We start from the raw sequence: 20,251 nt of genomic DNA, 5'->3' as shown, positions 1-20,251 counted from the left end.
AAAAAAACAATAGGAAGGAATTTCAGTGACACTGAGTAATAAACAATTCGTATAAAACTGCGATTTATTACAAGATGTAATATAAAAATTAATTTATTTACTTATATCTATTTGCCCATTCCACATATTATATAAACTTCAACAATTCATTTATCAGAAAATACACAACAGCTGACATAAATGATAACATTACAGTACATTAGTTGTTATAAAACAGAATGCATGTCCCAATTTAGAAGCTATGATAACACGATTATAAATATTTTAAATAATAATATGTAGGTACCTAGAAATATGTATAATTTTTGCCATGCCTGATAGTAACAAAAGAAAACACTGTCCGCGATAATCAAGAGAAATCAATATTATAACAACAAAAAAAACTTGATCAATCAATGAAATTATGTACTGTTACTATTAGGTGTTACAGCATCGACGGTAAATCGTAAATGAGGTTTTTGAATACACGTCTAATAAATTTACTGTTTTTAGAACTGAGACATCAACATAGAAAAATATTATAAAATCTCTTAAAAGTTGGGAACCTACTATATCCCCGAGTGTCATAGGCCATATTTGGTCCAAGAAAGTGAAGAACTTCCCACGGGACGATGATTAAACCGTGGGAAACGGCTAGTTCAATACAGAAAACAGCGTTAAGCATTACATACATGGATAGATGTCTAAAACGAGAGAAGAGAGGTCTAGGCATCACTAGGCACTAGGATAGCTTTAGTTACAAATAAATAGAATAAATATGTTTGTTTCAAAAGAAAAATGCTAACCTACTAAATAATTTGACATTTTGGTTAGAAACATAACAACACGTGGTCAACGATGTTTAAAATAAAAATGAATATTAGATTCTAGGGTACCTACCTGATGACATGTACATAGTTTGTACTACTTATCATTATTATATCATATTACTATGGTTCTATATATTATCTGATAGTATAAATTCTCTCTTTATTTCTTTAACCATTTCTTTTATTTTCCCTGTACTAAAAGAGAAGACTTAGTTTAGGAATAAAATGAAAGAAGAATCTTTAAACTTGAAATGAAAAACTAAAAAGAGAAAACTTAGCATTTAAAATTGTCTCTCACTAAACACGGATCATGTCAAGGCAGAAGTAGACACCAAACCATCTCAATGTCGCGCTATATAATATTCTTCTCATACTGCAATCTTAATTAATAATAACAACCTGCCAAACGGCAATTGATTCAACTTATCATTTGTGTCATTTATTACGTAACATAATATAATCACCTTTACACATAACTGAAAATTGTCTACAGTTCCACAAATTCGCCTATAATGATTTTTTATATCTTTTAACTCCATACATCTGCTGAATATTTCTTCATAGACTCCAGCTTCTTAATAAATTGCACTGCCTCAGACTCTGTGCGCCCGCCCTTTTCTTGGATAGCTTTTAGAACTATGTTCCTTACGTCAACAGCCATATTCTTCGCATCACTGAAAATAAACCACGTGTCCAAATTAATTTCAATTAGGAATAAAAAATTTAAATTTTTTATTAATTAAAGGGATTTTCAGAAGAACAATCGGTAATATATAATAATTACCCGCAGATGTAGAAGTGACCGTTGCGATTACCAATGACGTCCCATAAAAGGTCCATATCCTTTTCCAACAAATGTGTCACGTAAACTTTCTCTTTTTGGTCACGAGAGAATGCAAGGTTTAATTTAACATCACCATTTTGCTCATACTTTTCAAGTTCCTGAAATAATAAAAACGTTTTAATATTTGTATACCAATCTTGCAATAAGCTATATTTAATATAAAAATTTCACACTTAAAAACATAATTTTATGTACATTCAATGAATAATAAAAGAAAAATAGGTAATACACACATCTTGGTAAATGTAGTCCTGATCACGATGCCTGCATCCAAAGTAAAGAACACTTTCTCCAACTTCCTTCCCATTAGCACGAGCGAATGCACGTTCTTGTAAGAAACCACGGAAAGGTGCCAGACCAGTACCTGGGCCGACCATTATTATCGGCGTTTGGGTCTGCAATGGTAACCTAAAAAAGGAAGGAACATTTAATTAAAATTATGAAGTTTATTGTAAAACTACGACTGCACATATTAATTTAAAGTTGGCCCACATTGGAGCCACTTTGCATAATTTATTTAGTTAAAACATTATTGAAATTGGAATATAAATGAACTATACATTTAGGTCAATAATATCTAATTTACCTGAACTGCGATTTTCGGATATACACGGGTACACGAGGGAGTGGTTTTCCAGGTTCCGGTTTGTTTTCGGCCAGCCATGTGGTAGTTACGCCTTTGTTAACGCGACCAGTTGGTGTCTTATACTTAACAATCACAGCAGTAATATGCACAGTCTCTGGATACATCTAAAATAATAAAATACATTTAACAGGGGTCCCAGGCTGTCCAGGTATCTGGGTTGAGGAGGCAGGCAGTTGCACCATGTTAAACACGCCAACTCTAACATAAGAATTTTGGAAAATTTGATTATTGAAAATTGTTGGAAAAAAGCTAGGCTAATGGTGACTTCAAGATATTTTTTGTACCTTCAAATGAACAGAAAAGCAACGAATTTTGGTTACCTTAGGACTGGATGAAATTGAATAATATCTTGGTTGCAGACGTGGCAGCAGTTCACAAAGATGATCCAGGGGTGGCTTACAAGATGGTATGTCTTCTAAAATGTGTACAATATTTCTACAAGCATCCACAATGAATGACTGATACAGAGCCTTGCCCTCTTGAGAGTTAGTTGCCATCAACATCAACTTCTTTTTATCCTGAAATAAAAAAATATTATATATGCATTTGCAAATATATATGCATTGCATTAAACCACATAAGTTTTATAAAAGAGTCAGCTTACCTCCTCATCAGAGCAATATTCAACAAGCTCACGTAGAATGTGAGTACGGGGTAATGCAGTGATTTCCACATAGTGGGATAGAGCAGTGCGATAGGATGTTGGACAGGGGAAGGGATGTTTCTTGCTGCTTTCTTGATCAGTATTGATGAGCGAGAATATTTCGTCAAGATTTGCTCCTGTTAACTGACCCAGTCGTTCAACAAGATTGGTATCATTTATTGGGTATACAGCCACATGGTCACCTGTTAAGTGTAAGTGTAGTTTAATTATTTAAATTATAGTCATAAAGACTTTACAGCAACTTATTTTTCAAATATAGATAATATTCCATTGAAGTTTGACTTACCTGCTTCATATCTCATCTTTGAGTCTGAAATATCAAGTTCCACATGAATGCAGGACCTGTCGCCGCCTTTGTGTAGCTCTCTGTTTACTGTAATTTGGGCTAAGAAAGGATTCTTAGCATCATAGGGCCTGAAATTTAAACAATTTCGGTAAATCCTATGAAATTATGATGTTTTTTTTTAAATATGATCTGATATATAGTGAATGACACTTACGGTCTTTGAACTTGTAGAGAGTGCAGCCTGGCAATTTCACCAGTGAACACATTGTTTGGTTGGATATCCCCTGGGGCATGTGTCACAAGTCTAAATTGACGAATCAATTCTTCTTCTCCAGTGCTCTCAATATTGAACTTCTCACAAACTGCTGGCCAAAACTTGTCTTTCCATGTAATGAAGTCATCTTCAATGCTGAAATTGATTATATTATTTACTAAAATTGTAAACAATGTTGTTATTTGATAAGGTTATACTCATAAAATCAATATAGAAAAGGAATTACTCTTTTGAGTTTACGAAAATGATTATTTATGAAAAGAATTTACTTGAGTTACTCACAAATGTCTTACCCAATTTGCAAACCCACATCAGCCTGATTTTAACTTTGTTATGAAAATAATCAAAATGACAATCCATGAACAAATTAACAAAAATTCATGCAAATGGTGCAAATGGTGCTTAATTCAAAATAGTAACCGACATTTTTGTGATTTTTTACATTAGAAGCATTTAAAAAATATACATACTTTGCATCATCATCCCCAAGACCAAGTTCATACACTCGAGTAGCGCCAAGTTCTTCGAGACGCTTGTCTAGATAAATAGCAACAGCATTGTAATGTTCATATGTTTTGTTGCCAAGGCCAAACACCTGAAAATTTATTAATACTTTACATCGTGATATATTATGTCGTACATATCGCACATTGTATCGTATCGTATATAGCATACCACGCATCGTAACTTCCGTATAGTTGAACCTAATAACCTTCTACGTCCGAAAAACCGCGGTAAATGTATAAAGACATTCATATTTTGTTAATATTTTAAACTCAACATGGATTTTATTTGTACTATTTAACCATCACAGTATGAGCAAATTGAAATTGGTTTAAATTCAATGGGAACATTTTCACTTATTTGAGTGATAAGTCATCATCATATCATCTACATTAAACATCTTTATAAGTTTGCGTAGTTGTATGGTTTTGCATAATATAAGACTGCGCTTGTATTTCATTTTATGTAACAAATTAAACAGAAATTAATAACATTGCTTTATAGGTTATCTTTTACGTATAATACAGATTTTTCGAAAACCTCTAACCACAGAAGTTAAATGAACAAAGTTACAAAAGTAAAATCTCCTTTTTACAACTGTATCGTCTAAAATCATTTATATTATAATCAACTACGCTAGTGGGATCTAAAGTACACTGTACGGCACAGATGATCTTATCTTTTGACTTTGACAAGTGACAGACAAACAAGCAATGTTATCAACTCTCAAAAATATTTACCCCTAAAATTGCCACAATTTGTTGAAAATCCCCATAAAAATGTTAAACTATTTGAGAAGTTTGATTGTTATTTCTATGTAAATTTAAGCTCTCTTTCGCTAGGTACAAAGTCTGAAACCATTCTTAAGGAAGTGTATCGGCAATCGCTCATTGTAAGACACTAGTACTGAGTTGTAGCCAGTTAGACTGGAAGCCGATTCCTTCATTGTCCGGATTAGGCTAGGCGGATGATTACATATTTACCCCTATTGGGACAACAAATTCTAAGTTGGTAACACTGATAGTAAACGAATATGTCAAACAAACTGACAATTGACAGTCAACTGACATTCACAATTTATACAAATGTCATGATTGAATCCGGGTATGTGTCTTTTGGGCTAATGAATTGCTGCAATACAAAAAATCATTATGGTTTTGGATGTAATAACTTCTATTGACAAAACCTTTATCTATACTTTAATAGGTACTGATATAGTAAAGATGAAATATTTTTGTTTGTATATTAAAGACTCCGAAACTACTGAAAAATTCATTCACTGGTGGGAAGCGACTATCCATAACAACCGGGACGCGTGTGAAACCGCGGGAAAACAGCTACTTTGTTTTTAACTATAAAAAAGACACTTGGGTACTTATTAGATGATGTTTTCAATGAGCTATACCACATATGTGTGTGCGGTCTACCTATTTTTTAAAGTAATAAGCTGATACAGTGGGGTCAAATTACCAACGCGGAAATATCAGTATTACGATGCAATAGCACTTAGGTAGGTACTGGATGTAAAAACTATTTTTATGAAGTTGATTAGTACCTAAATTACCTATTATTTGATCTTCGAGATGTAACAATTTAATTTTGCAATAACTAAAAAATAAAGAGTAGGTAATAGTAGGTACTCACGGCATAATTCAAACCAGTCAAATCGGGTTCTCCGTTCTTCAACCATTCATAAAACTCCATGGAGTTATCTGTGGGATCTCCCTCGCCATATGTTGCCATACAGAACACAGCTAAAGAATTCGGAATGTCTTGGAGTTTCATGAGTTCTTCCTAAAATCAACATAAACATATTAAATAAAATGAAATAAGGCATAGATTATTTTTTTGCGGACAACTATCCACTTGAAGATGTCCTAAGTTCAACTTACCATATCACATTCTTCAGGATCAGCAACCATGCCTTTCATCTTGTATCGTATGCCTTCTTTGGCAAGACGACCGGCAAACTCCTCACCAGTACCAGTTTGGGATCCATAGAATACAACTAAACTTCTTCCGGACGACTTTAATTTGTTTATGAAAGAATTTTCTGTAACTTGGATGGATCCCGCAGCCCTACGGAGATAAAAAAACGTCAATTAGACAATACCTAAGGAAAGGTGATAATCTGTAGAGGACAACTTGTTTAAAACAATTGTAAAGTTTTAAAAGTACGTTACTTTTAAAACTTTCGGTAGACAAGATCTATTTGTAAATGTGACCATCTTATAGCTTAAAAAGATATATCCTATAGCTTAATATAACTTAGGTAATACTTCAAAATTAATGTAGGAATTAAACAATACAGGGAGGAACTCTAAGAATATTATATTATTATACATATAGGTAAACTTAGGTACCTATCTACCGTCTGTTTTTGATAAGCAAGTACGACGCATTTAGGTTACAGTCTTATCATAATGATCCGGTTATAGTTACATAAGTAGTATGACGAATTATCATTTGGTTAATTATCTAAATGATTATAATAATATCAGCTTTGTATCAGTACGATTAGATACTCAATTACATTGAGACATTGAGACAGATAAGAATGTATCCATTTGTATAAGTATCTAAATAAAAATATCCATTCTAAATACAGAATGAAGGTCTAAAGATGGCAGTAGTATAACGGATGTTGATGGTTTGACCATCGAACTTTAACGTCTAGAAATTAAAAATTCTATACCTATCTGGGTACCTATCTACTTAATTTTAATAATGAAGTATTCCCTATGTCTAAATATCGCTTCGTCTATAAATGAGGCCTGAAATTACCTACTCTCAGGGACATTATTTTCAATGCCTATGTGGTCTGGTATCTAGTCTATTTGGTATTTAGGTAGGAAAAGTACAACATTATTTAACAAACGACATCCGATGACTGTTTTATGCAGTACCTAAGTAATTACTTGAAGTAGGTACCTAGGTATCCGAATTTTGTTTGCGACAGCCACCTTCAAACACAACAACTGCCAGAGGAGTTTTACCATAATAAAAAAAACGGAATATAAAAATAAGATTATTACTTTGACAATGATGTAGGACCTTGGCCACAATGTCGATAAGGATCACATTTTGTTAGGGTCAAGCACTGATAACCAGACAATCACTCAAAACGGATGTAAGTACATACGTAGGTACAAATGGTAAAGAAAGTAATAAAACAATGTTCGTTCATAAAAAGACTCAGAATACGCACAAATAAGTATAGTAATTATCTACTAAGGACAAATATTTATTTTTGACATTGAACTACGTCATTTATAAGGAAATGCTTGCCATTGGTTGAATTATAAAATATACGGAAGAAGCAAATCAAGTTAGATAAAAAAGGAATTGTATACGCAGCATTAAAAATTCTAATTATGATAAGATGATTATGGAACTAATAGAGGAACTCGTGGCTAAAAGTAACAGTCAAGATGGCGCCACCATCAATCATAGGAATAGCTGACCAATAACCATCTTGTCATGACGAATACCTCCGTGTATCCGGAAGGTACTTAAAATTAGTGGTTTCCGACTGTTGTTTCATCACCTTTAGCAGTTATTTATATAGTTTGATTGTATGTATAAAAGGCGCAATTATGAACTCGCATGATTTTAAAGTCGCCACACTGTGTTGTAATGGACTAGAATGACAAAGACCTTAGTTCTAGAATGTGCATGAACGTTTGCTTTGTAATTTCTTAATTAATTACCTAATCATTTATTTATTTTTAAATCTGTCAGACATCAGACCCATTTTCCTGTAAATACGAGTAAATACACTTGGCTGATAAGATATCGTTCAACTCTTTGTGATAATGCCAAAGACTACATACTTTATGGATAATACCAAAAGAATGTGTCTGAATAGTAGAAGCACTCGGCGGCAAACAAATCAGATATTTTTGTTGCCTTTTCTGAATAGGTTGAACAAAGCTTAGGTATTGTTTCTTGGTTTTAGTAAGGAACCGGACATTTAACATAAGTGTATCTACCCAAGTAGTATTTACTTATTCTTAATAACTTCATTGTCGGAGTTTTAACTATTGTTATTTGAAGTATTGTAAAACATTTTCAGTAAGGCTAAGTAATCAAATAAAATACAGTTTAAATTGTTTACCAATTTACTAGTTCTTTGTGCTATGTCATTCTACGTGACAATTTTTGTGAGATTAGCGAATATCATTAAACTACGTAACTTACACTCATTATTACATATTCTTTTGTATGCAAACCAAATTAAAAAATAATTCATTCATTCAACCTTTACATAAACACCGGTATTTCGTAAATGCTTGGTAGGTATATGTACATAGTGGGTATGTTTATTTATCATTTACATTATTATCATGTATCTATACTAGTGCCTACGTGCTTTGGATCAAACATTATATTTTCCTTCTGTACTGCTGCTACTTAATGTATGATTTGATTCTGGAATCTCTTTCCTGAAGCTTAATACATAAGGTCTTATTTTTATAATGTCATTAAGTACTAGGTCTGTGCGTGAACACCTAACATTAGTAGGCATTATAGGAATATCGAATTTTATCGCATGATGTACCGATTAAGCCGGTTTTCATAAAAACTACAGAGACTTTGAACTATTACATCACCATTCGTTTTTTATTGTGGGTTCTATTTTGCAATGTGCTCATCGGCCTGTGTAGAATCATAGCCATCTCTTTTAGAAACTGTTTTGGGTCCATTCCGTAGTTCGAGGTCCATAAACGAATTCTTAGAAGATGTTTCTTATCGTGACTATGCAATTTACCCATTTGTTTTTTATAGTGTGACTAATTCCATTCCGGGTAAATTACAAGAATTTTCCTTAATATTTTTGTTTGAATAAATATGGCTCTAACCAATTCAGACTTTCAAATCACACAGCTAACTGCCTATTCCCTTTCGTGTCATATGCTTGTGTGGTCGTAAGGATAACGTGGGTCTTATTGTCAGGTTATTCCAGCTCACATTTTACAAATGGCACCTCGAGTGTATGAATTGAAAAGGGTTAATAAGACTCCTATTCAAATAACTTAAAACATAGCTTTTAAATAATTTTTGAACATAAAATTTACAATATAACCGAGGATAAGAACATACGAAAACACTCACTAAATCGGTGTAGGTTTCTACCTATGAGGTGTGTTCAGAGAAGAGAAAATAACAAGTATTTTCTAAAAAAGAATTGAAAAAAATGTAATTTGTGTTACCAATGAGTGAGTTAAGTGGTTGTCGTTGCGTCGAGTGAAAAATTGCAGAATCCCTCGACTTGCTCAGGATTCTTCTTTAGAATCATTCGCTACGCTCGTGATTCAATCAGAATCCTTCGGTTGCTCGGAATTTAAAGCACGAGATGCGAGATGCATAAAGCTTTTCACTTTAGAAGGTAGCTCAAATATTAAGGCTTTGCTGCTTAAAACTGTGAGCAAAATCGACCTTTACTCACGAAAAAAAAATGTAGGTACCTATATCTAATTTTACAGTTGAGGTATTATCCCACTTAGGAATCATCTTAGGTAAGTACCCTTTATTTTGTGAGTTCATCATTGTTACATTGTCTAAAAAAAATAAAAACACAAAACATCAGAACTTCATTGTGAATTTCGTAATAAGCTATGAAAATTATACAACCAAGGTATTAATGTCATAAAAAAAAAACCAAATTACTGAAACTCTATTTTGTAGTTAATTTGGACTCTGTAACTCAGTATTAAATGACACTGGAATTATTATTAGGTATAAGTTATGCTCATAGCTTACAAAACACTCGATATTAAAACATTTGTATAGAAGTTAAACCAATAACAATACACATAGGTTAAAGTACCTATGTTTGAGAATTTATCAGTTGGTTTGACTCATAATTAACTTCATTACGAAGATAATTATTACCTACCTATACCTACATTATATATACTACAGATAACGAAAATGCTCCTTAGTTACATTTGTTCTAAGATAAGGATGTCTATTTATAACCTTCAGAATAGTGTTTTTGCAGCTACAATTGTTTCCTTAAATGGAAAGGTCATCTAGTATTGTTACGTTAACTGTCAATCAACTATTTTAAATCTGAAGTTTTAATAATTATTACGTATCATATGTTGCTAAAAGTAGCATGACTAAAAAACAGTTAGGCTATCTAGGGCGAAGAGCCGATAAATAAGCCTGTGCCCTAAACAATTTCGAAAAGGTGTTTTACAGATAACAATAGTCAGTCAACACCGTCGTATCGTTAGAAATTGGACGCAGGTACCTACCTACTGATTTAATGACACTGACTGACCCTGACCGCTAGATAGCCGAATCGACTTGGAATTTTAATCAATTAAATAGTGCTCAGTTAAAGACTCTATTTATGACAGGCCGCACACATTGCTAAATCATGAATAATTATGTTTGGCCTGAAAGGTGAAAAGACATAAAAATAACAGTCACTATGTCGTACGTGCGTAAGGTCAATTGTTACAGTTGCCATGATCGACGATCGTGCTTTAAATTTCATGCAGGAACCAACGAATAGATGCTTGCAATAATCTATTATTGTATTTTGGTTCTTAAATTGATTACTGACTCTCAGAACTCACAGTGTTTCTAATGTGGTTTTGTGAGCTCGTGAGTTCTGTGGACTAAGGCAAGCCACTATCTTGAAATTACATTTTCCCTTCAGTAGATCAAATGAGACGTTCACTGTTGGACAAAGGCCTGCCTCATGGCCGCCACGGCAAGATCGTCTGTCCATCTAATAGGAGGCCTGCTCAAGCTGCGTCTTTCGGGTCGTGGTCGCCCCTCGAGAACTTTTCTGCCCCATCGATCGAATTAAAAATGTGGGGATCCACAGAAGAACCAATGTCACCGAGATAGCCCGAAGATTTGCAAAGCTGAAGTGGCAATGAGCAGGGTGCAAAGCTCGCAGAAAGATAAACTTCCTCGGGCATAAACTTTATTTCTCCCTGCTAAAGTGAATAGTTATGTCACATGAGCTGCTTTTTGTATCTTATGCCTTTAAATCCCTTGAATCAGTCAGAATACTTTTCTAGAATCATTCGCTAGGCTCGTGATTTAAACAGAATCCTTCACCTTCTCGGGATTTGAAATCTGTACTCGCAACAAGCAACCACTTTGCTCACTTGTAACACAACCATTTCACTTCAGTAGCTCCAACATGTAGGTTTAAAAGCAGCAAAACATAGCCATCCTGGTTATTGTACTTAGCTTTGTCTCAATACTAGAACCGAAAAAAGACGTTCAACGTGAATAAAATGTTATTCTCGATGATGTGAAAGTAATTTGTCACACGAGAGCAAAGTTTTGCAACTCTTGATTCGCTTAGGATTCTTTTCTAGAATCACTCTCTACGCTCGTGATTCAAACAGATTCCTTCGCTTGCTCGGGATTTAAAATCTGCACTCGCACCGAAGAACCACTTATAACACAAATAACTATTCTATTTTGATCGGTCGAAAAAAATTATGATGACTGGTGGAGGTGAACAAAACTTACGTTGCAGTGGTACTGAGATAATTGTAAGCTAACATATTTTATGATATTGTTGCAGATAATATGCAATCTCATTCCTTTCTTCTTTTTTATTTGACGAGAGATGTACCTATCTAGTTTCCTATCAACGGATTTTTAAAGTGAGTAGGTAAGGTATATACATACTACATTTAGGTAGGTATATGCAGATAAAAGAAACAAGTTTGGATAGGCATTATACCTAATTGGCTTAGCAAGGCAAACGGCGCAATACAAGGGTTATGAGAAAATAAAAAGATTATTCCATTTGAGTACCTAGGCAGTTAACTAAAAGCAAACCATCTTGACTTGACTTTTTATTCAAATAAGCGTGTCAAAAATCAATGTAAAAATTACATGTAGCTAAAAATGAATCTAGGCAAGAACTTAAAAATAATAATAACAATTAGATAGGTACTTAATCAATGTAACATTAATCTAACCGCTTTTTTTTATATGTAGGTACCCATGTACATATGCATTTATGAAAAAGTCCTAAAAGTAAAGATACGTATCTAAAAGTAAAGATTGTTTACTTTTAGATACGTATCTTTACTTTTTAGATACGTAGTGTCACTGAAATGGAGTAAGTATGGCATCCATCATTCCCCTTCCTAAAGGACCTATTATCCTGTTAAAAAAATAAAAACTAAACGAGACTTGTCTTTTCCAATGGCGTGCATGACGTCAATAAACATGGCTGGTCTGGCTGGCTATATCACATCGCGAATTCATACCTAACGAAGGAAGAGACTGGTTTTGTTTTAACCCCACAAATTATTTGTACCAAGCTAAATTGTGGGGGCATTAAGTATTTACTAGTCCACTTTGTAACATATATTTTCAATTGAGTAGGTACCTGCCCAAATTATATCAGTGGCACTCGTTTATTTATATGCTTTGTATTAAATAATATAAGTAGGTACCTGACTACCAAGGAACGTTCCTACTTACTTATACTTGCATATGTTTATTTGCAGACAATGATAATGGAAGTAGCAAGCAAGGGTAATTGCAATACAAATTAATTGCCGTTGTTATGAAGTAGGTGCCTACATACCTGCTAAGTTACCTAACGCACGGTCATTATTTAAGTCCTATAACTATCTTGGTTGAAATAGATTATATTGATATAAGTAATTAAATATGACATAAACACGTTTACAAACAAAACACTTACTGAATTGAATATTTACTAAGAAGGATTTCATCTTTTTTATTTTCCTTTTTAGAGTTATACAGCCACCAAATGGTGCCGCCCAATAAGATGACCAGCACAATGATATCAAACGTGCTGAAAAGCGATCCCCCAGCGGCAGCAGCAGCTGCAGCGCCGGTCGCCGCATCCTTTAGAACGTCCTGTGCGCTGTCTGACATTTTTAGGTTATGTATCTTTGCGCAATAAATTACGTAGTAACAGTCACTTAGTTGAATACGTTACAAGGTCACTTGTCAGACTTATTTTTTGAAAGGACTTTTTGATCAGCACATTCGGCGACAGCACACCTCACGACACTATGTACACTGCACTGACACTAAAGTGACGTGATGGTAAGTTTCTAGTTGTTAATGTGACGGAACTTCAAGAGTGAACGAGAACACCAGTTATACGATACAACTGGCGACACGACAGCTGAAACGAATATAGCCGAATGATAGCCGAAGGTTGCGTCGGTCGTCGCGTCGTACGTGAGCTCCGATACCGGCTAATGGCGATATGCTTAAGTGAGCGAGCGAGACTAGTTGAGTCCGGACGGTCCGGACCCGCTTCGCTTCACATTCATATGCGTCTCGTCTGTGTTTACTTTGCTCACGGTTCTGTACCAACTTATACGCCGTAATCTATGAACAAGCAACAAGTTAACAACGTACGTAAAGAAGAAACGTATATAGTCGGCAATACTATAATTACAAACTAGGTATCACAAGGTATGTAATCTGTTAGGATGACGTGGACACAAGTAATACCTCGTGTACTACAAATCGACACGGCGATACATCTATAGTTACCTATAGATATTATTTATACCTACCTACTTATTAATTATATTCTTCCGACGACACTAGTGTGGAACGACCGAGTTAGCGGTTTTCTTTGTTTAGCAATTCAAATTGACTCAACGTTATCCCCAAAAAAAAGCAGGTAATGATGCTTATTTGTTTGTTCTATGGGATTGTGATTCTATGATTCAGGGAAGAAATTCATTTCCGCCTTATGAACGCTGTTGTATTTAAACAACGTAAAGGTAAAGTTTGAAGTGGTAGGTTTGTACAATAGGTATAGGTAAATGAATTCATCAGGATTGTATAAAAAAACTTAAGATACTGATTGTAATTAGTTTACTTGAAGGCAAATCAATACCATTAGTAAATTGCGAGGTTTATCCGCATTTCATATCCATAGATGTCATTTGAGATTAAGTAGGTACTGTGGTTGTATGCAGAATCGTTACTCCCTCTGTCATCTATTGCATTTTCTTGTGAGCTGAGTAGTTTTCAAGACACAGTGAAGAGTGTCTTGACGATGTCTCCATCACCCAAATGCTCGAATAGTCTTAAATAAATGAATAACCAAAACTGTTCTTCACTTCACGTCACTTCTCCTTCCCAGCAAAAACACATAGGAAGTGGTGAAGGGCGGGCGTTTTGGGGGCTGTCTTTTGTAGATTTGACGTTCAAAAAGTGCTGATTTTCAGCCTACTTTGAATAAATGACTTTTGATTTTGATTTTGATTTTGTACTTTGACCTCTTAACCCATCTCCATGTGAAATTCTCGTCAATTCGTATAAGCTTAAACACGAGGTAGCTGAAACCGGATAGGAGTAGAGAGAGGATAGCAACTAGGTAGTTTCTTAAAATTTAATTTATGTAAGTCATATGTCCGAGGGCAAAACGCCTGAAGCATGGAGCAGGGGTGGGGTGGTGTTGTTCTTCAAAAAGGTGACAACAGCCTATTGAAGAACTACTGACCCATCACACTTCTAAGCCATGTTTACAGTTAAACAGCTTAGTTTTCAAGGGTTATCACGAACCGTCTCGAACACAGGCTTGATGCCTTCCAGCCTCCCGAACAAGCCGGTTTCCGAAGAGGCTATACTATCATAGACCACATTCATACGCTGCTGCAAGTTATACAGAAGACCGAGGAGTATAACTTGCCATTATGCTTAGCGTTTGTGGACTATGAGAAAGCCTCCGATTCGGTGGAAACATCCAACGTCACTCCAACGATGCCATATTGACTATCGGTACATCGAGGTGTTGAAGTGTTAGTATAATAACGCCACCATGTCGGTCCGAGTACAGGAGCATAGCACGAAGCCGATTCCATTGAGAAGGGGCGTAAGACAGGGGGACGTCATCTTCCCGAAACTGTTTACCGCCGCAATAGAAGACGCCTTCAACCTCCTGGAATGGCAAGGACTTGGCATCAACATCTACGGCGAATACATCACTCACCTTCGGTTTGCCGATGACATCGTAGTCATGGCAAAGTCGATGGAGGAACTCAGTATGATGCCCGATGGCCTCGACCGAGTTTCGCAACGGGTGGGCCTGAAAAATTAACATGGACAAGACGAAAACTATCTCAAATGCCCATTATGTTGAGTCCACCCCAGTCTCTGTTGGATGCTCGGTACTCGAAGTTGTTGTCTCATATATCTACCTAGGACAAGTAGTCCAATAAGGCAGGTCCAACTTCGAGAAAAGGGTCGACCTCCGAATCCAACTCGGCTGGGCAGCAGTTCGGGAAACTACGCAATATATTTTCGTCCGACATACCTCAGTAGACGAAAGTCTTCAACCAATGTGTGTTACCAGTGATGACTTACGGCACCGAAACGTGGTCTCTCACTATCGGCCTCATCTTAAAGCTCAAAGTCGCTCAACGAGCTATGGAGAGAGCTATGCTCGGTGTTTCTCTACGTCATCGAATGCGAAACGAGGAGATCCGTAGACGAACAAAAGTCACCGATATAGCCCACCGGATTAGCAAGTTAAAGTGGCAATGGGTAGGCCATATTGCTTGCAGAGCAGACGGCCGATGGGGCCGAAAAGTGCTGGAGTGGAGACTACCGACTAGCAAGCGCAGCGTAGGACGTCCACCAACAAGGTGGACAGACGACCTTATAAAGGTCGCCGGTAGACGCTGGATGCAGGTCGCCTCCAACAGGTATCTGTGGAGATCTAAGGGGGAGGCCTACGTTCAGCAGTGGACGTCCTATGGCTGAGATGATGATGATGATGAAGTCATATGATGGAGGACTATCAGCTAAAAAACACAGACAGGGAACAGTAAGTTAATCTGAGACCCAATAACAAGTCCTCACTTATAGTGTACAGGACAATATTAAATTCTTTAGTATAGAGAAAGGAATACTTCCTAAATACCTTAATATAAATTAGTTCCCTGGAATCAGCGGCGGCCCTAGCCATTGCGAGGCTACGTGCGGCAGGCCTATGCGAGGCCCTTTGTCCTACGTGAAAAGTATGTGTTGCAAGAGTAAGCTGGTGTTTTGATTAGCTAATCATCATGTTTGAGGAGAAATGCTCAAGTTAAACAAATTAATAAAATTTAAAGACACAGTTTATATTTAAAGAATCCCAAAATTAACAAATATTAAAATGATCTGATGCTTGCAACTTTTCTTTAATTAAAGCAGAATAATCGAATAAATGAGCATCGTCATTTTCGATCGAAAGAATAGCAAGGGCTGAGTCGATCTTGTGTTGTTTTATGTTTTATTAATTTTAAGCCTCGAAAAGCTGCTTTTTCGATATTATTATTTTATTATTCGAATTCTCAAGACTATTTCGGTAGTGGGATAAATTTCAATCAAATTATTTTCTAATATACATTTCAGCCACGAGATAATGTCGTCATATTCAGCTCTTCGTAAAACTGATTCAGGCCCGTCTCTAGCTCATGTAGCGCCCGGGTAGAATCATGACCCAAGCGCCCCCTATGTATTGAAAGATTGTGACTTGAGTAGTTCGAACGTCGTAAATAAGAAAGTTCATACGGAAACTAGGAGTTATTTTCTTGTTAATAAAAGGAATTAAAAGCGGTGGTAGCTTCTAGGTTCGGCTAAGAAAGGATGAAAAAAACAAAACAAGCGGAAAGTAAAGCACCCGCGAGCGTAGCGAGCGAAAAAATTTTGAGGTTTGGGTCACTAAAGCACCTGAACTTGTATAATAAACAACAGTGCAAGGTGAAGTCGCGAGCGTAGCGAGCGCGAAAATTTTTGAGTTTTGGGACATAAAAGTACAGTTACCGGCACGGATGTCGGGCTCTCGGCGGAAGAGTGGGGATCGCTTTGCGCACCCGTACGCATAAGGCAATAAGGCAGTAAATCGCTTGTGCGCAGGTGAAGGTCAGGGCTCGACATCCGTGCCGGTAACTGTACTCTAATCGAGTTAGAAGGAAAGGCACTGTCAAGTGAACAGCCGCGAGCGTAGCGAGCGCGATTTTTTTTAAATTGTTACTTTAAGGTCAATTTTAATTTTTTCCTTGGACCAGATATATATTTTTTAATTATAATTTTTTATATTAGTGTGGGTTGTAGCGCGAGGCCCCCCAAAGCGCGAGGCCCTGTGCGATGGCACAGTTCGCACACCCCTAGGGCCGCCACTGCCTGGAATCCTTGTCGTCTGCATTATTGGATTAAAGCACAAAAAACCATGCTTAGATAGTTTCTGAAGTTCTTTGAAATGTATTATCTTGTAGTGCCATATGTATAATCAATAGAATAACAGATAGAGTGGCAATGGAGTGATTTTTCAAAATATCGCGGTTTTTATTATAAGCATTTTCACTTGTCACATACAGGGCATTGATGATACATACAGGGCCCCTGCTAATCTATCAAACGGAAAGGTATTTGATCTGAAATCGATTTGTATTGTTTTGTCAGTACAATGATATTGAGTAGGAAGGTAGAGGTCAAAATCTCTTAAAAATAGATAGGTCTTTACGTAAAATAAATTATACAGTTGCCGGACAGACCTTCAGATGCCTATGACTACCTGCATTTAAGGTCATGATTTTTAAGGCATAAAAATTACTTTTTGAAATTCTTACATTACCTCAACTTTTTATACATTTACATTATTTACGCTTTTCCATGGTTTTTTTGCAGTACACGTACATATTATATTCTTATAAATTATAATCGTCCTAGATATGTGGCTGGGTAATTTTATGATAGCGCTCGTGAGAATGCATTGTTAGCGTGGGTTTCACAATTTGTTATATTTGACAAATTCATTATTCATTACCTATTAAATTATTATATAATTAAAGACTGAATGCCATATGTCACCAAGTATTGTTTATCGGAGACTTGCCGTCCATGCTGACGAGACCCCAGGCCAGTCTTGGTGGACCTTATACCACAGATTACTTATACTAATTAATATAGACTATTCACGTGACTCAGAAATGTTTAATTTTAATCATAATCTTTATTACTCAAGAAACATAGGTGAATATAAGACTTTTTTAATTTAGAGTAAAAGAAAAGTCACCTAAAGGCGACTTTTTTATAATTCGCTGGCATCACTAATCACTACGCAACGCTGTTAGCGTATCCACAAAAAACTCTTTATCTATAAACATTATTAAAATATAATGGGCCTAAAAATTTGTATAGATTATAAATTTACTTTATTTCTTTATATATTTGTGTAAAGTCCTTTCAAACTACTTTATTTCTTTATATATTTGTGTAAAGTCCTTTCAAAATTTTTTACCCTATGGTACCTACTTCCTCCATTTGAGTAGGTAGGATGACTTAAAACAAACAACTTGATAGGCAAATTGCAAGTAGGTACTTACGTCATTTTATTTAAAAAACACTCCTCTAAAATCAATGTTAACACAATAATTACAATTACTTAATCAAATGAATAATAAAACAGCAGTAGTGGATAAATTTGCTTTATAGGTAAGATGTATTTATGTAAAAAGAGATGTTTATTACCTACAATCTCAAATGGGTTATAAGTACCTAGGTACTCAAATGGAGTAGGTATAATATTTTATGAAGATGATTATTTTTTTTTTGGTCAGGAACTTACCTAATTAGGTATCTGATAAAATATGATTCATTACCTCATCTTTATTATCCTTTTGGGTCCAAAAAGGGTAATCTTCCTTTCCTTTACATATTGTAGTTGCTTATACCTAGGGATTAGATACTTACATACGGTCAACAAATATAAAAAAATAATGGAGGTAGGTAGGCACCTATCTTATTTATGAAACCTGCGACGATAATACCAAAGCTGTTGAGATGAACCTAATCAACATGTAAGTACCTAAATATGTAGGTGTCACTAGGGTTTTGATACAAATTATTAACGTAAATTCTGCATATCGTAAATACAAGGTCACCTACGACATTGTCTAACTAAGCCAAATTATAGGTCGTGTCGTGTACCTGTCTTTGTGTGAGACTGTTTACAGAGTTTCAAGCATATTATTTGCACTTCAGTTAGCTTCTTACTTATAGGAGCTAACTATTTACTAGCTAGTCACTAGCTAACAAAGCGGTTTCACACTAATTGATCTGTCGTTCGGTTTTTCTGCGCGTAGCAAAACCAATACAACACACTGCGGACATGAGTCCCAGAATGATCCGGGAAGCATCAAAGCTAGACATCGTGAAGCATGTGCCATATTCATAATTTTATTATATCGTATTTCATAACATATTCTGTTGGTGGATATTTTTTGTAGCCGTATCCATATACCTACTTTGCGACGTGGAACCGAGAGCATTTGTCGCTCGGAAAAATCAGGCGGAAAATTAGATAGTTGCTACAGGCCTGATTTGAGGAAAATTGCGTTTTAAGTATTAAATTTTTTAAAGTTTTATACTAGTAATAATGACTGGACAAAATAGTGATAAACAAAATAATATTGTCATGATGTGTAAGCGTTTATGTCAATAGGTAAACATATTTGTGTTACTTAATTACAGTGGCGATAGGCGGCATAACTGTGACTCTTCGAAATACAATGTTTATTGATAATATGAATGATAAGGTGTAGTGCGATCTTAATTTGTGCTGATTTATATAATAATACATTAACAATCTGACTGGTAATTAAGTAGTGATACGTACCTACTTGAGAACACGTGATGCTACTCATGATTACAAACAACTTTCTCAAAGAAACTTTATTGCTTACTTTAATCACAATAGATAGGAAAAATTAGAATATTGAGGAAAAGTTTATATTTGTTTTTTTTTGAATAATCATGTGTATAACTACGCGTTCAGGTATGGGTCACTAATTACCAGTCACCCTATCTTTAGTACTTACTATATAATTATAAAGAAGAAAACTTTGTTTGTAATGGATAATACAAACAATAGACCGATTTTACAAATTCTGTCACTATCAGAAAATACATTTTCTGCGAGTAAAATGGCTATATTTTATCCCGGTATACGGGCAGTAGTTCCCACGGGACGCGAGTGAAATCGCGGGAAAACGGCTAGTGAATAATATTTCACGGCCTTCAATGGAATGTTGAAGGTATCAATCGCAGTTGGAGCTTCCTAGTTCGCCTCTTAGCTGGAAGTGTTCAATGAAACAGTTCCCTAACTGTGATTGGTCAACTTGTTTCTGCCTCTCAAGTTTGTTATTCGAGTTATTTCATGCAGGCGCGGCTTTTCAGTATTCGTGGGTA

General features: G+C 35.5%; 1 protein-coding gene across 3 annotated transcripts; it reads right to left on the bottom strand.

Annotated features, from left to right (window-relative positions):
* Positions 1–50: 50 nt before the first annotated feature.
* Positions 51–13,084, bottom strand: LOC110370005 (NADPH--cytochrome P450 reductase). Of its 3 annotated transcripts, none has more exons than XM_021325689.3 (12): positions 12,729–13,084; positions 5,920–6,106; positions 5,672–5,821; positions 3,994–4,118; positions 3,464–3,658; positions 3,250–3,377; positions 2,904–3,145; positions 2,620–2,817; positions 2,240–2,403; positions 1,887–2,061; positions 1,594–1,751; positions 51–1,483 (listed from the first exon to the last, which is right to left on the bottom strand). In XM_021325689.3, the coding sequence occupies exons 1-12, from the start codon at positions 12,923–12,925 to the stop codon at positions 1,339–1,341; spliced, it is 2,064 nt and encodes a 687-aa protein (XP_021181364.1). In that variant the 5' UTR covers positions 12,926–13,084; the 3' UTR covers positions 51–1,338. The 3 variants fall into 3 exon arrangements, with proteins under 3 accessions (XP_021181364.1, XP_063892351.1, XP_021181365.1); XM_064036281.1 differs by lacking the exon at positions 12,729–13,084 and adding an exon at positions 9,106–9,143; XM_021325690.3 differs by lacking the exons at positions 5,672–5,821; positions 5,920–6,106; positions 12,729–13,084 and adding an exon at positions 4,199–4,345.
* Between the last annotated feature and the right edge of the window lie 7,167 nt (positions 13,085–20,251).

This window comes from Helicoverpa armigera, chromosome 9 (assembly GCF_030705265.1).
Source record: "Helicoverpa armigera isolate CAAS_96S chromosome 9, ASM3070526v1, whole genome shotgun sequence".
Classification (NCBI taxonomy): Eukaryota; Metazoa; Arthropoda; class Insecta; order Lepidoptera; family Noctuidae; genus Helicoverpa; species Helicoverpa armigera.
The sequence above is the reverse complement of the archived record's forward strand: the minus strand, read 5'-3'. Positions and strand labels throughout refer to the sequence as shown.

Bases quoted from the DNA above. Each gene is read 5' to 3' on its own strand.
- LOC110370005 (XM_021325689.3), bottom strand. From the start codon at position 12,925: ATGTCAGACAGCGCACAGGACGTTCTAAAGGATGCGGCGACCGGCGCT. The intron at 5,822-5,919 runs GTAAGTTGAACT...TGTTGATTTTAG, and splicing joins ATCCTGAAGAATGTGATATG to GAAGAACTCATGAAACTCCA. The intron at 4,119-5,671 runs GTGAGTACCTAC...ATAAATTTTCAG, and splicing joins TGACTGGTTTGAATTATGCC to GTGTTTGGCCTTGGCAACAA.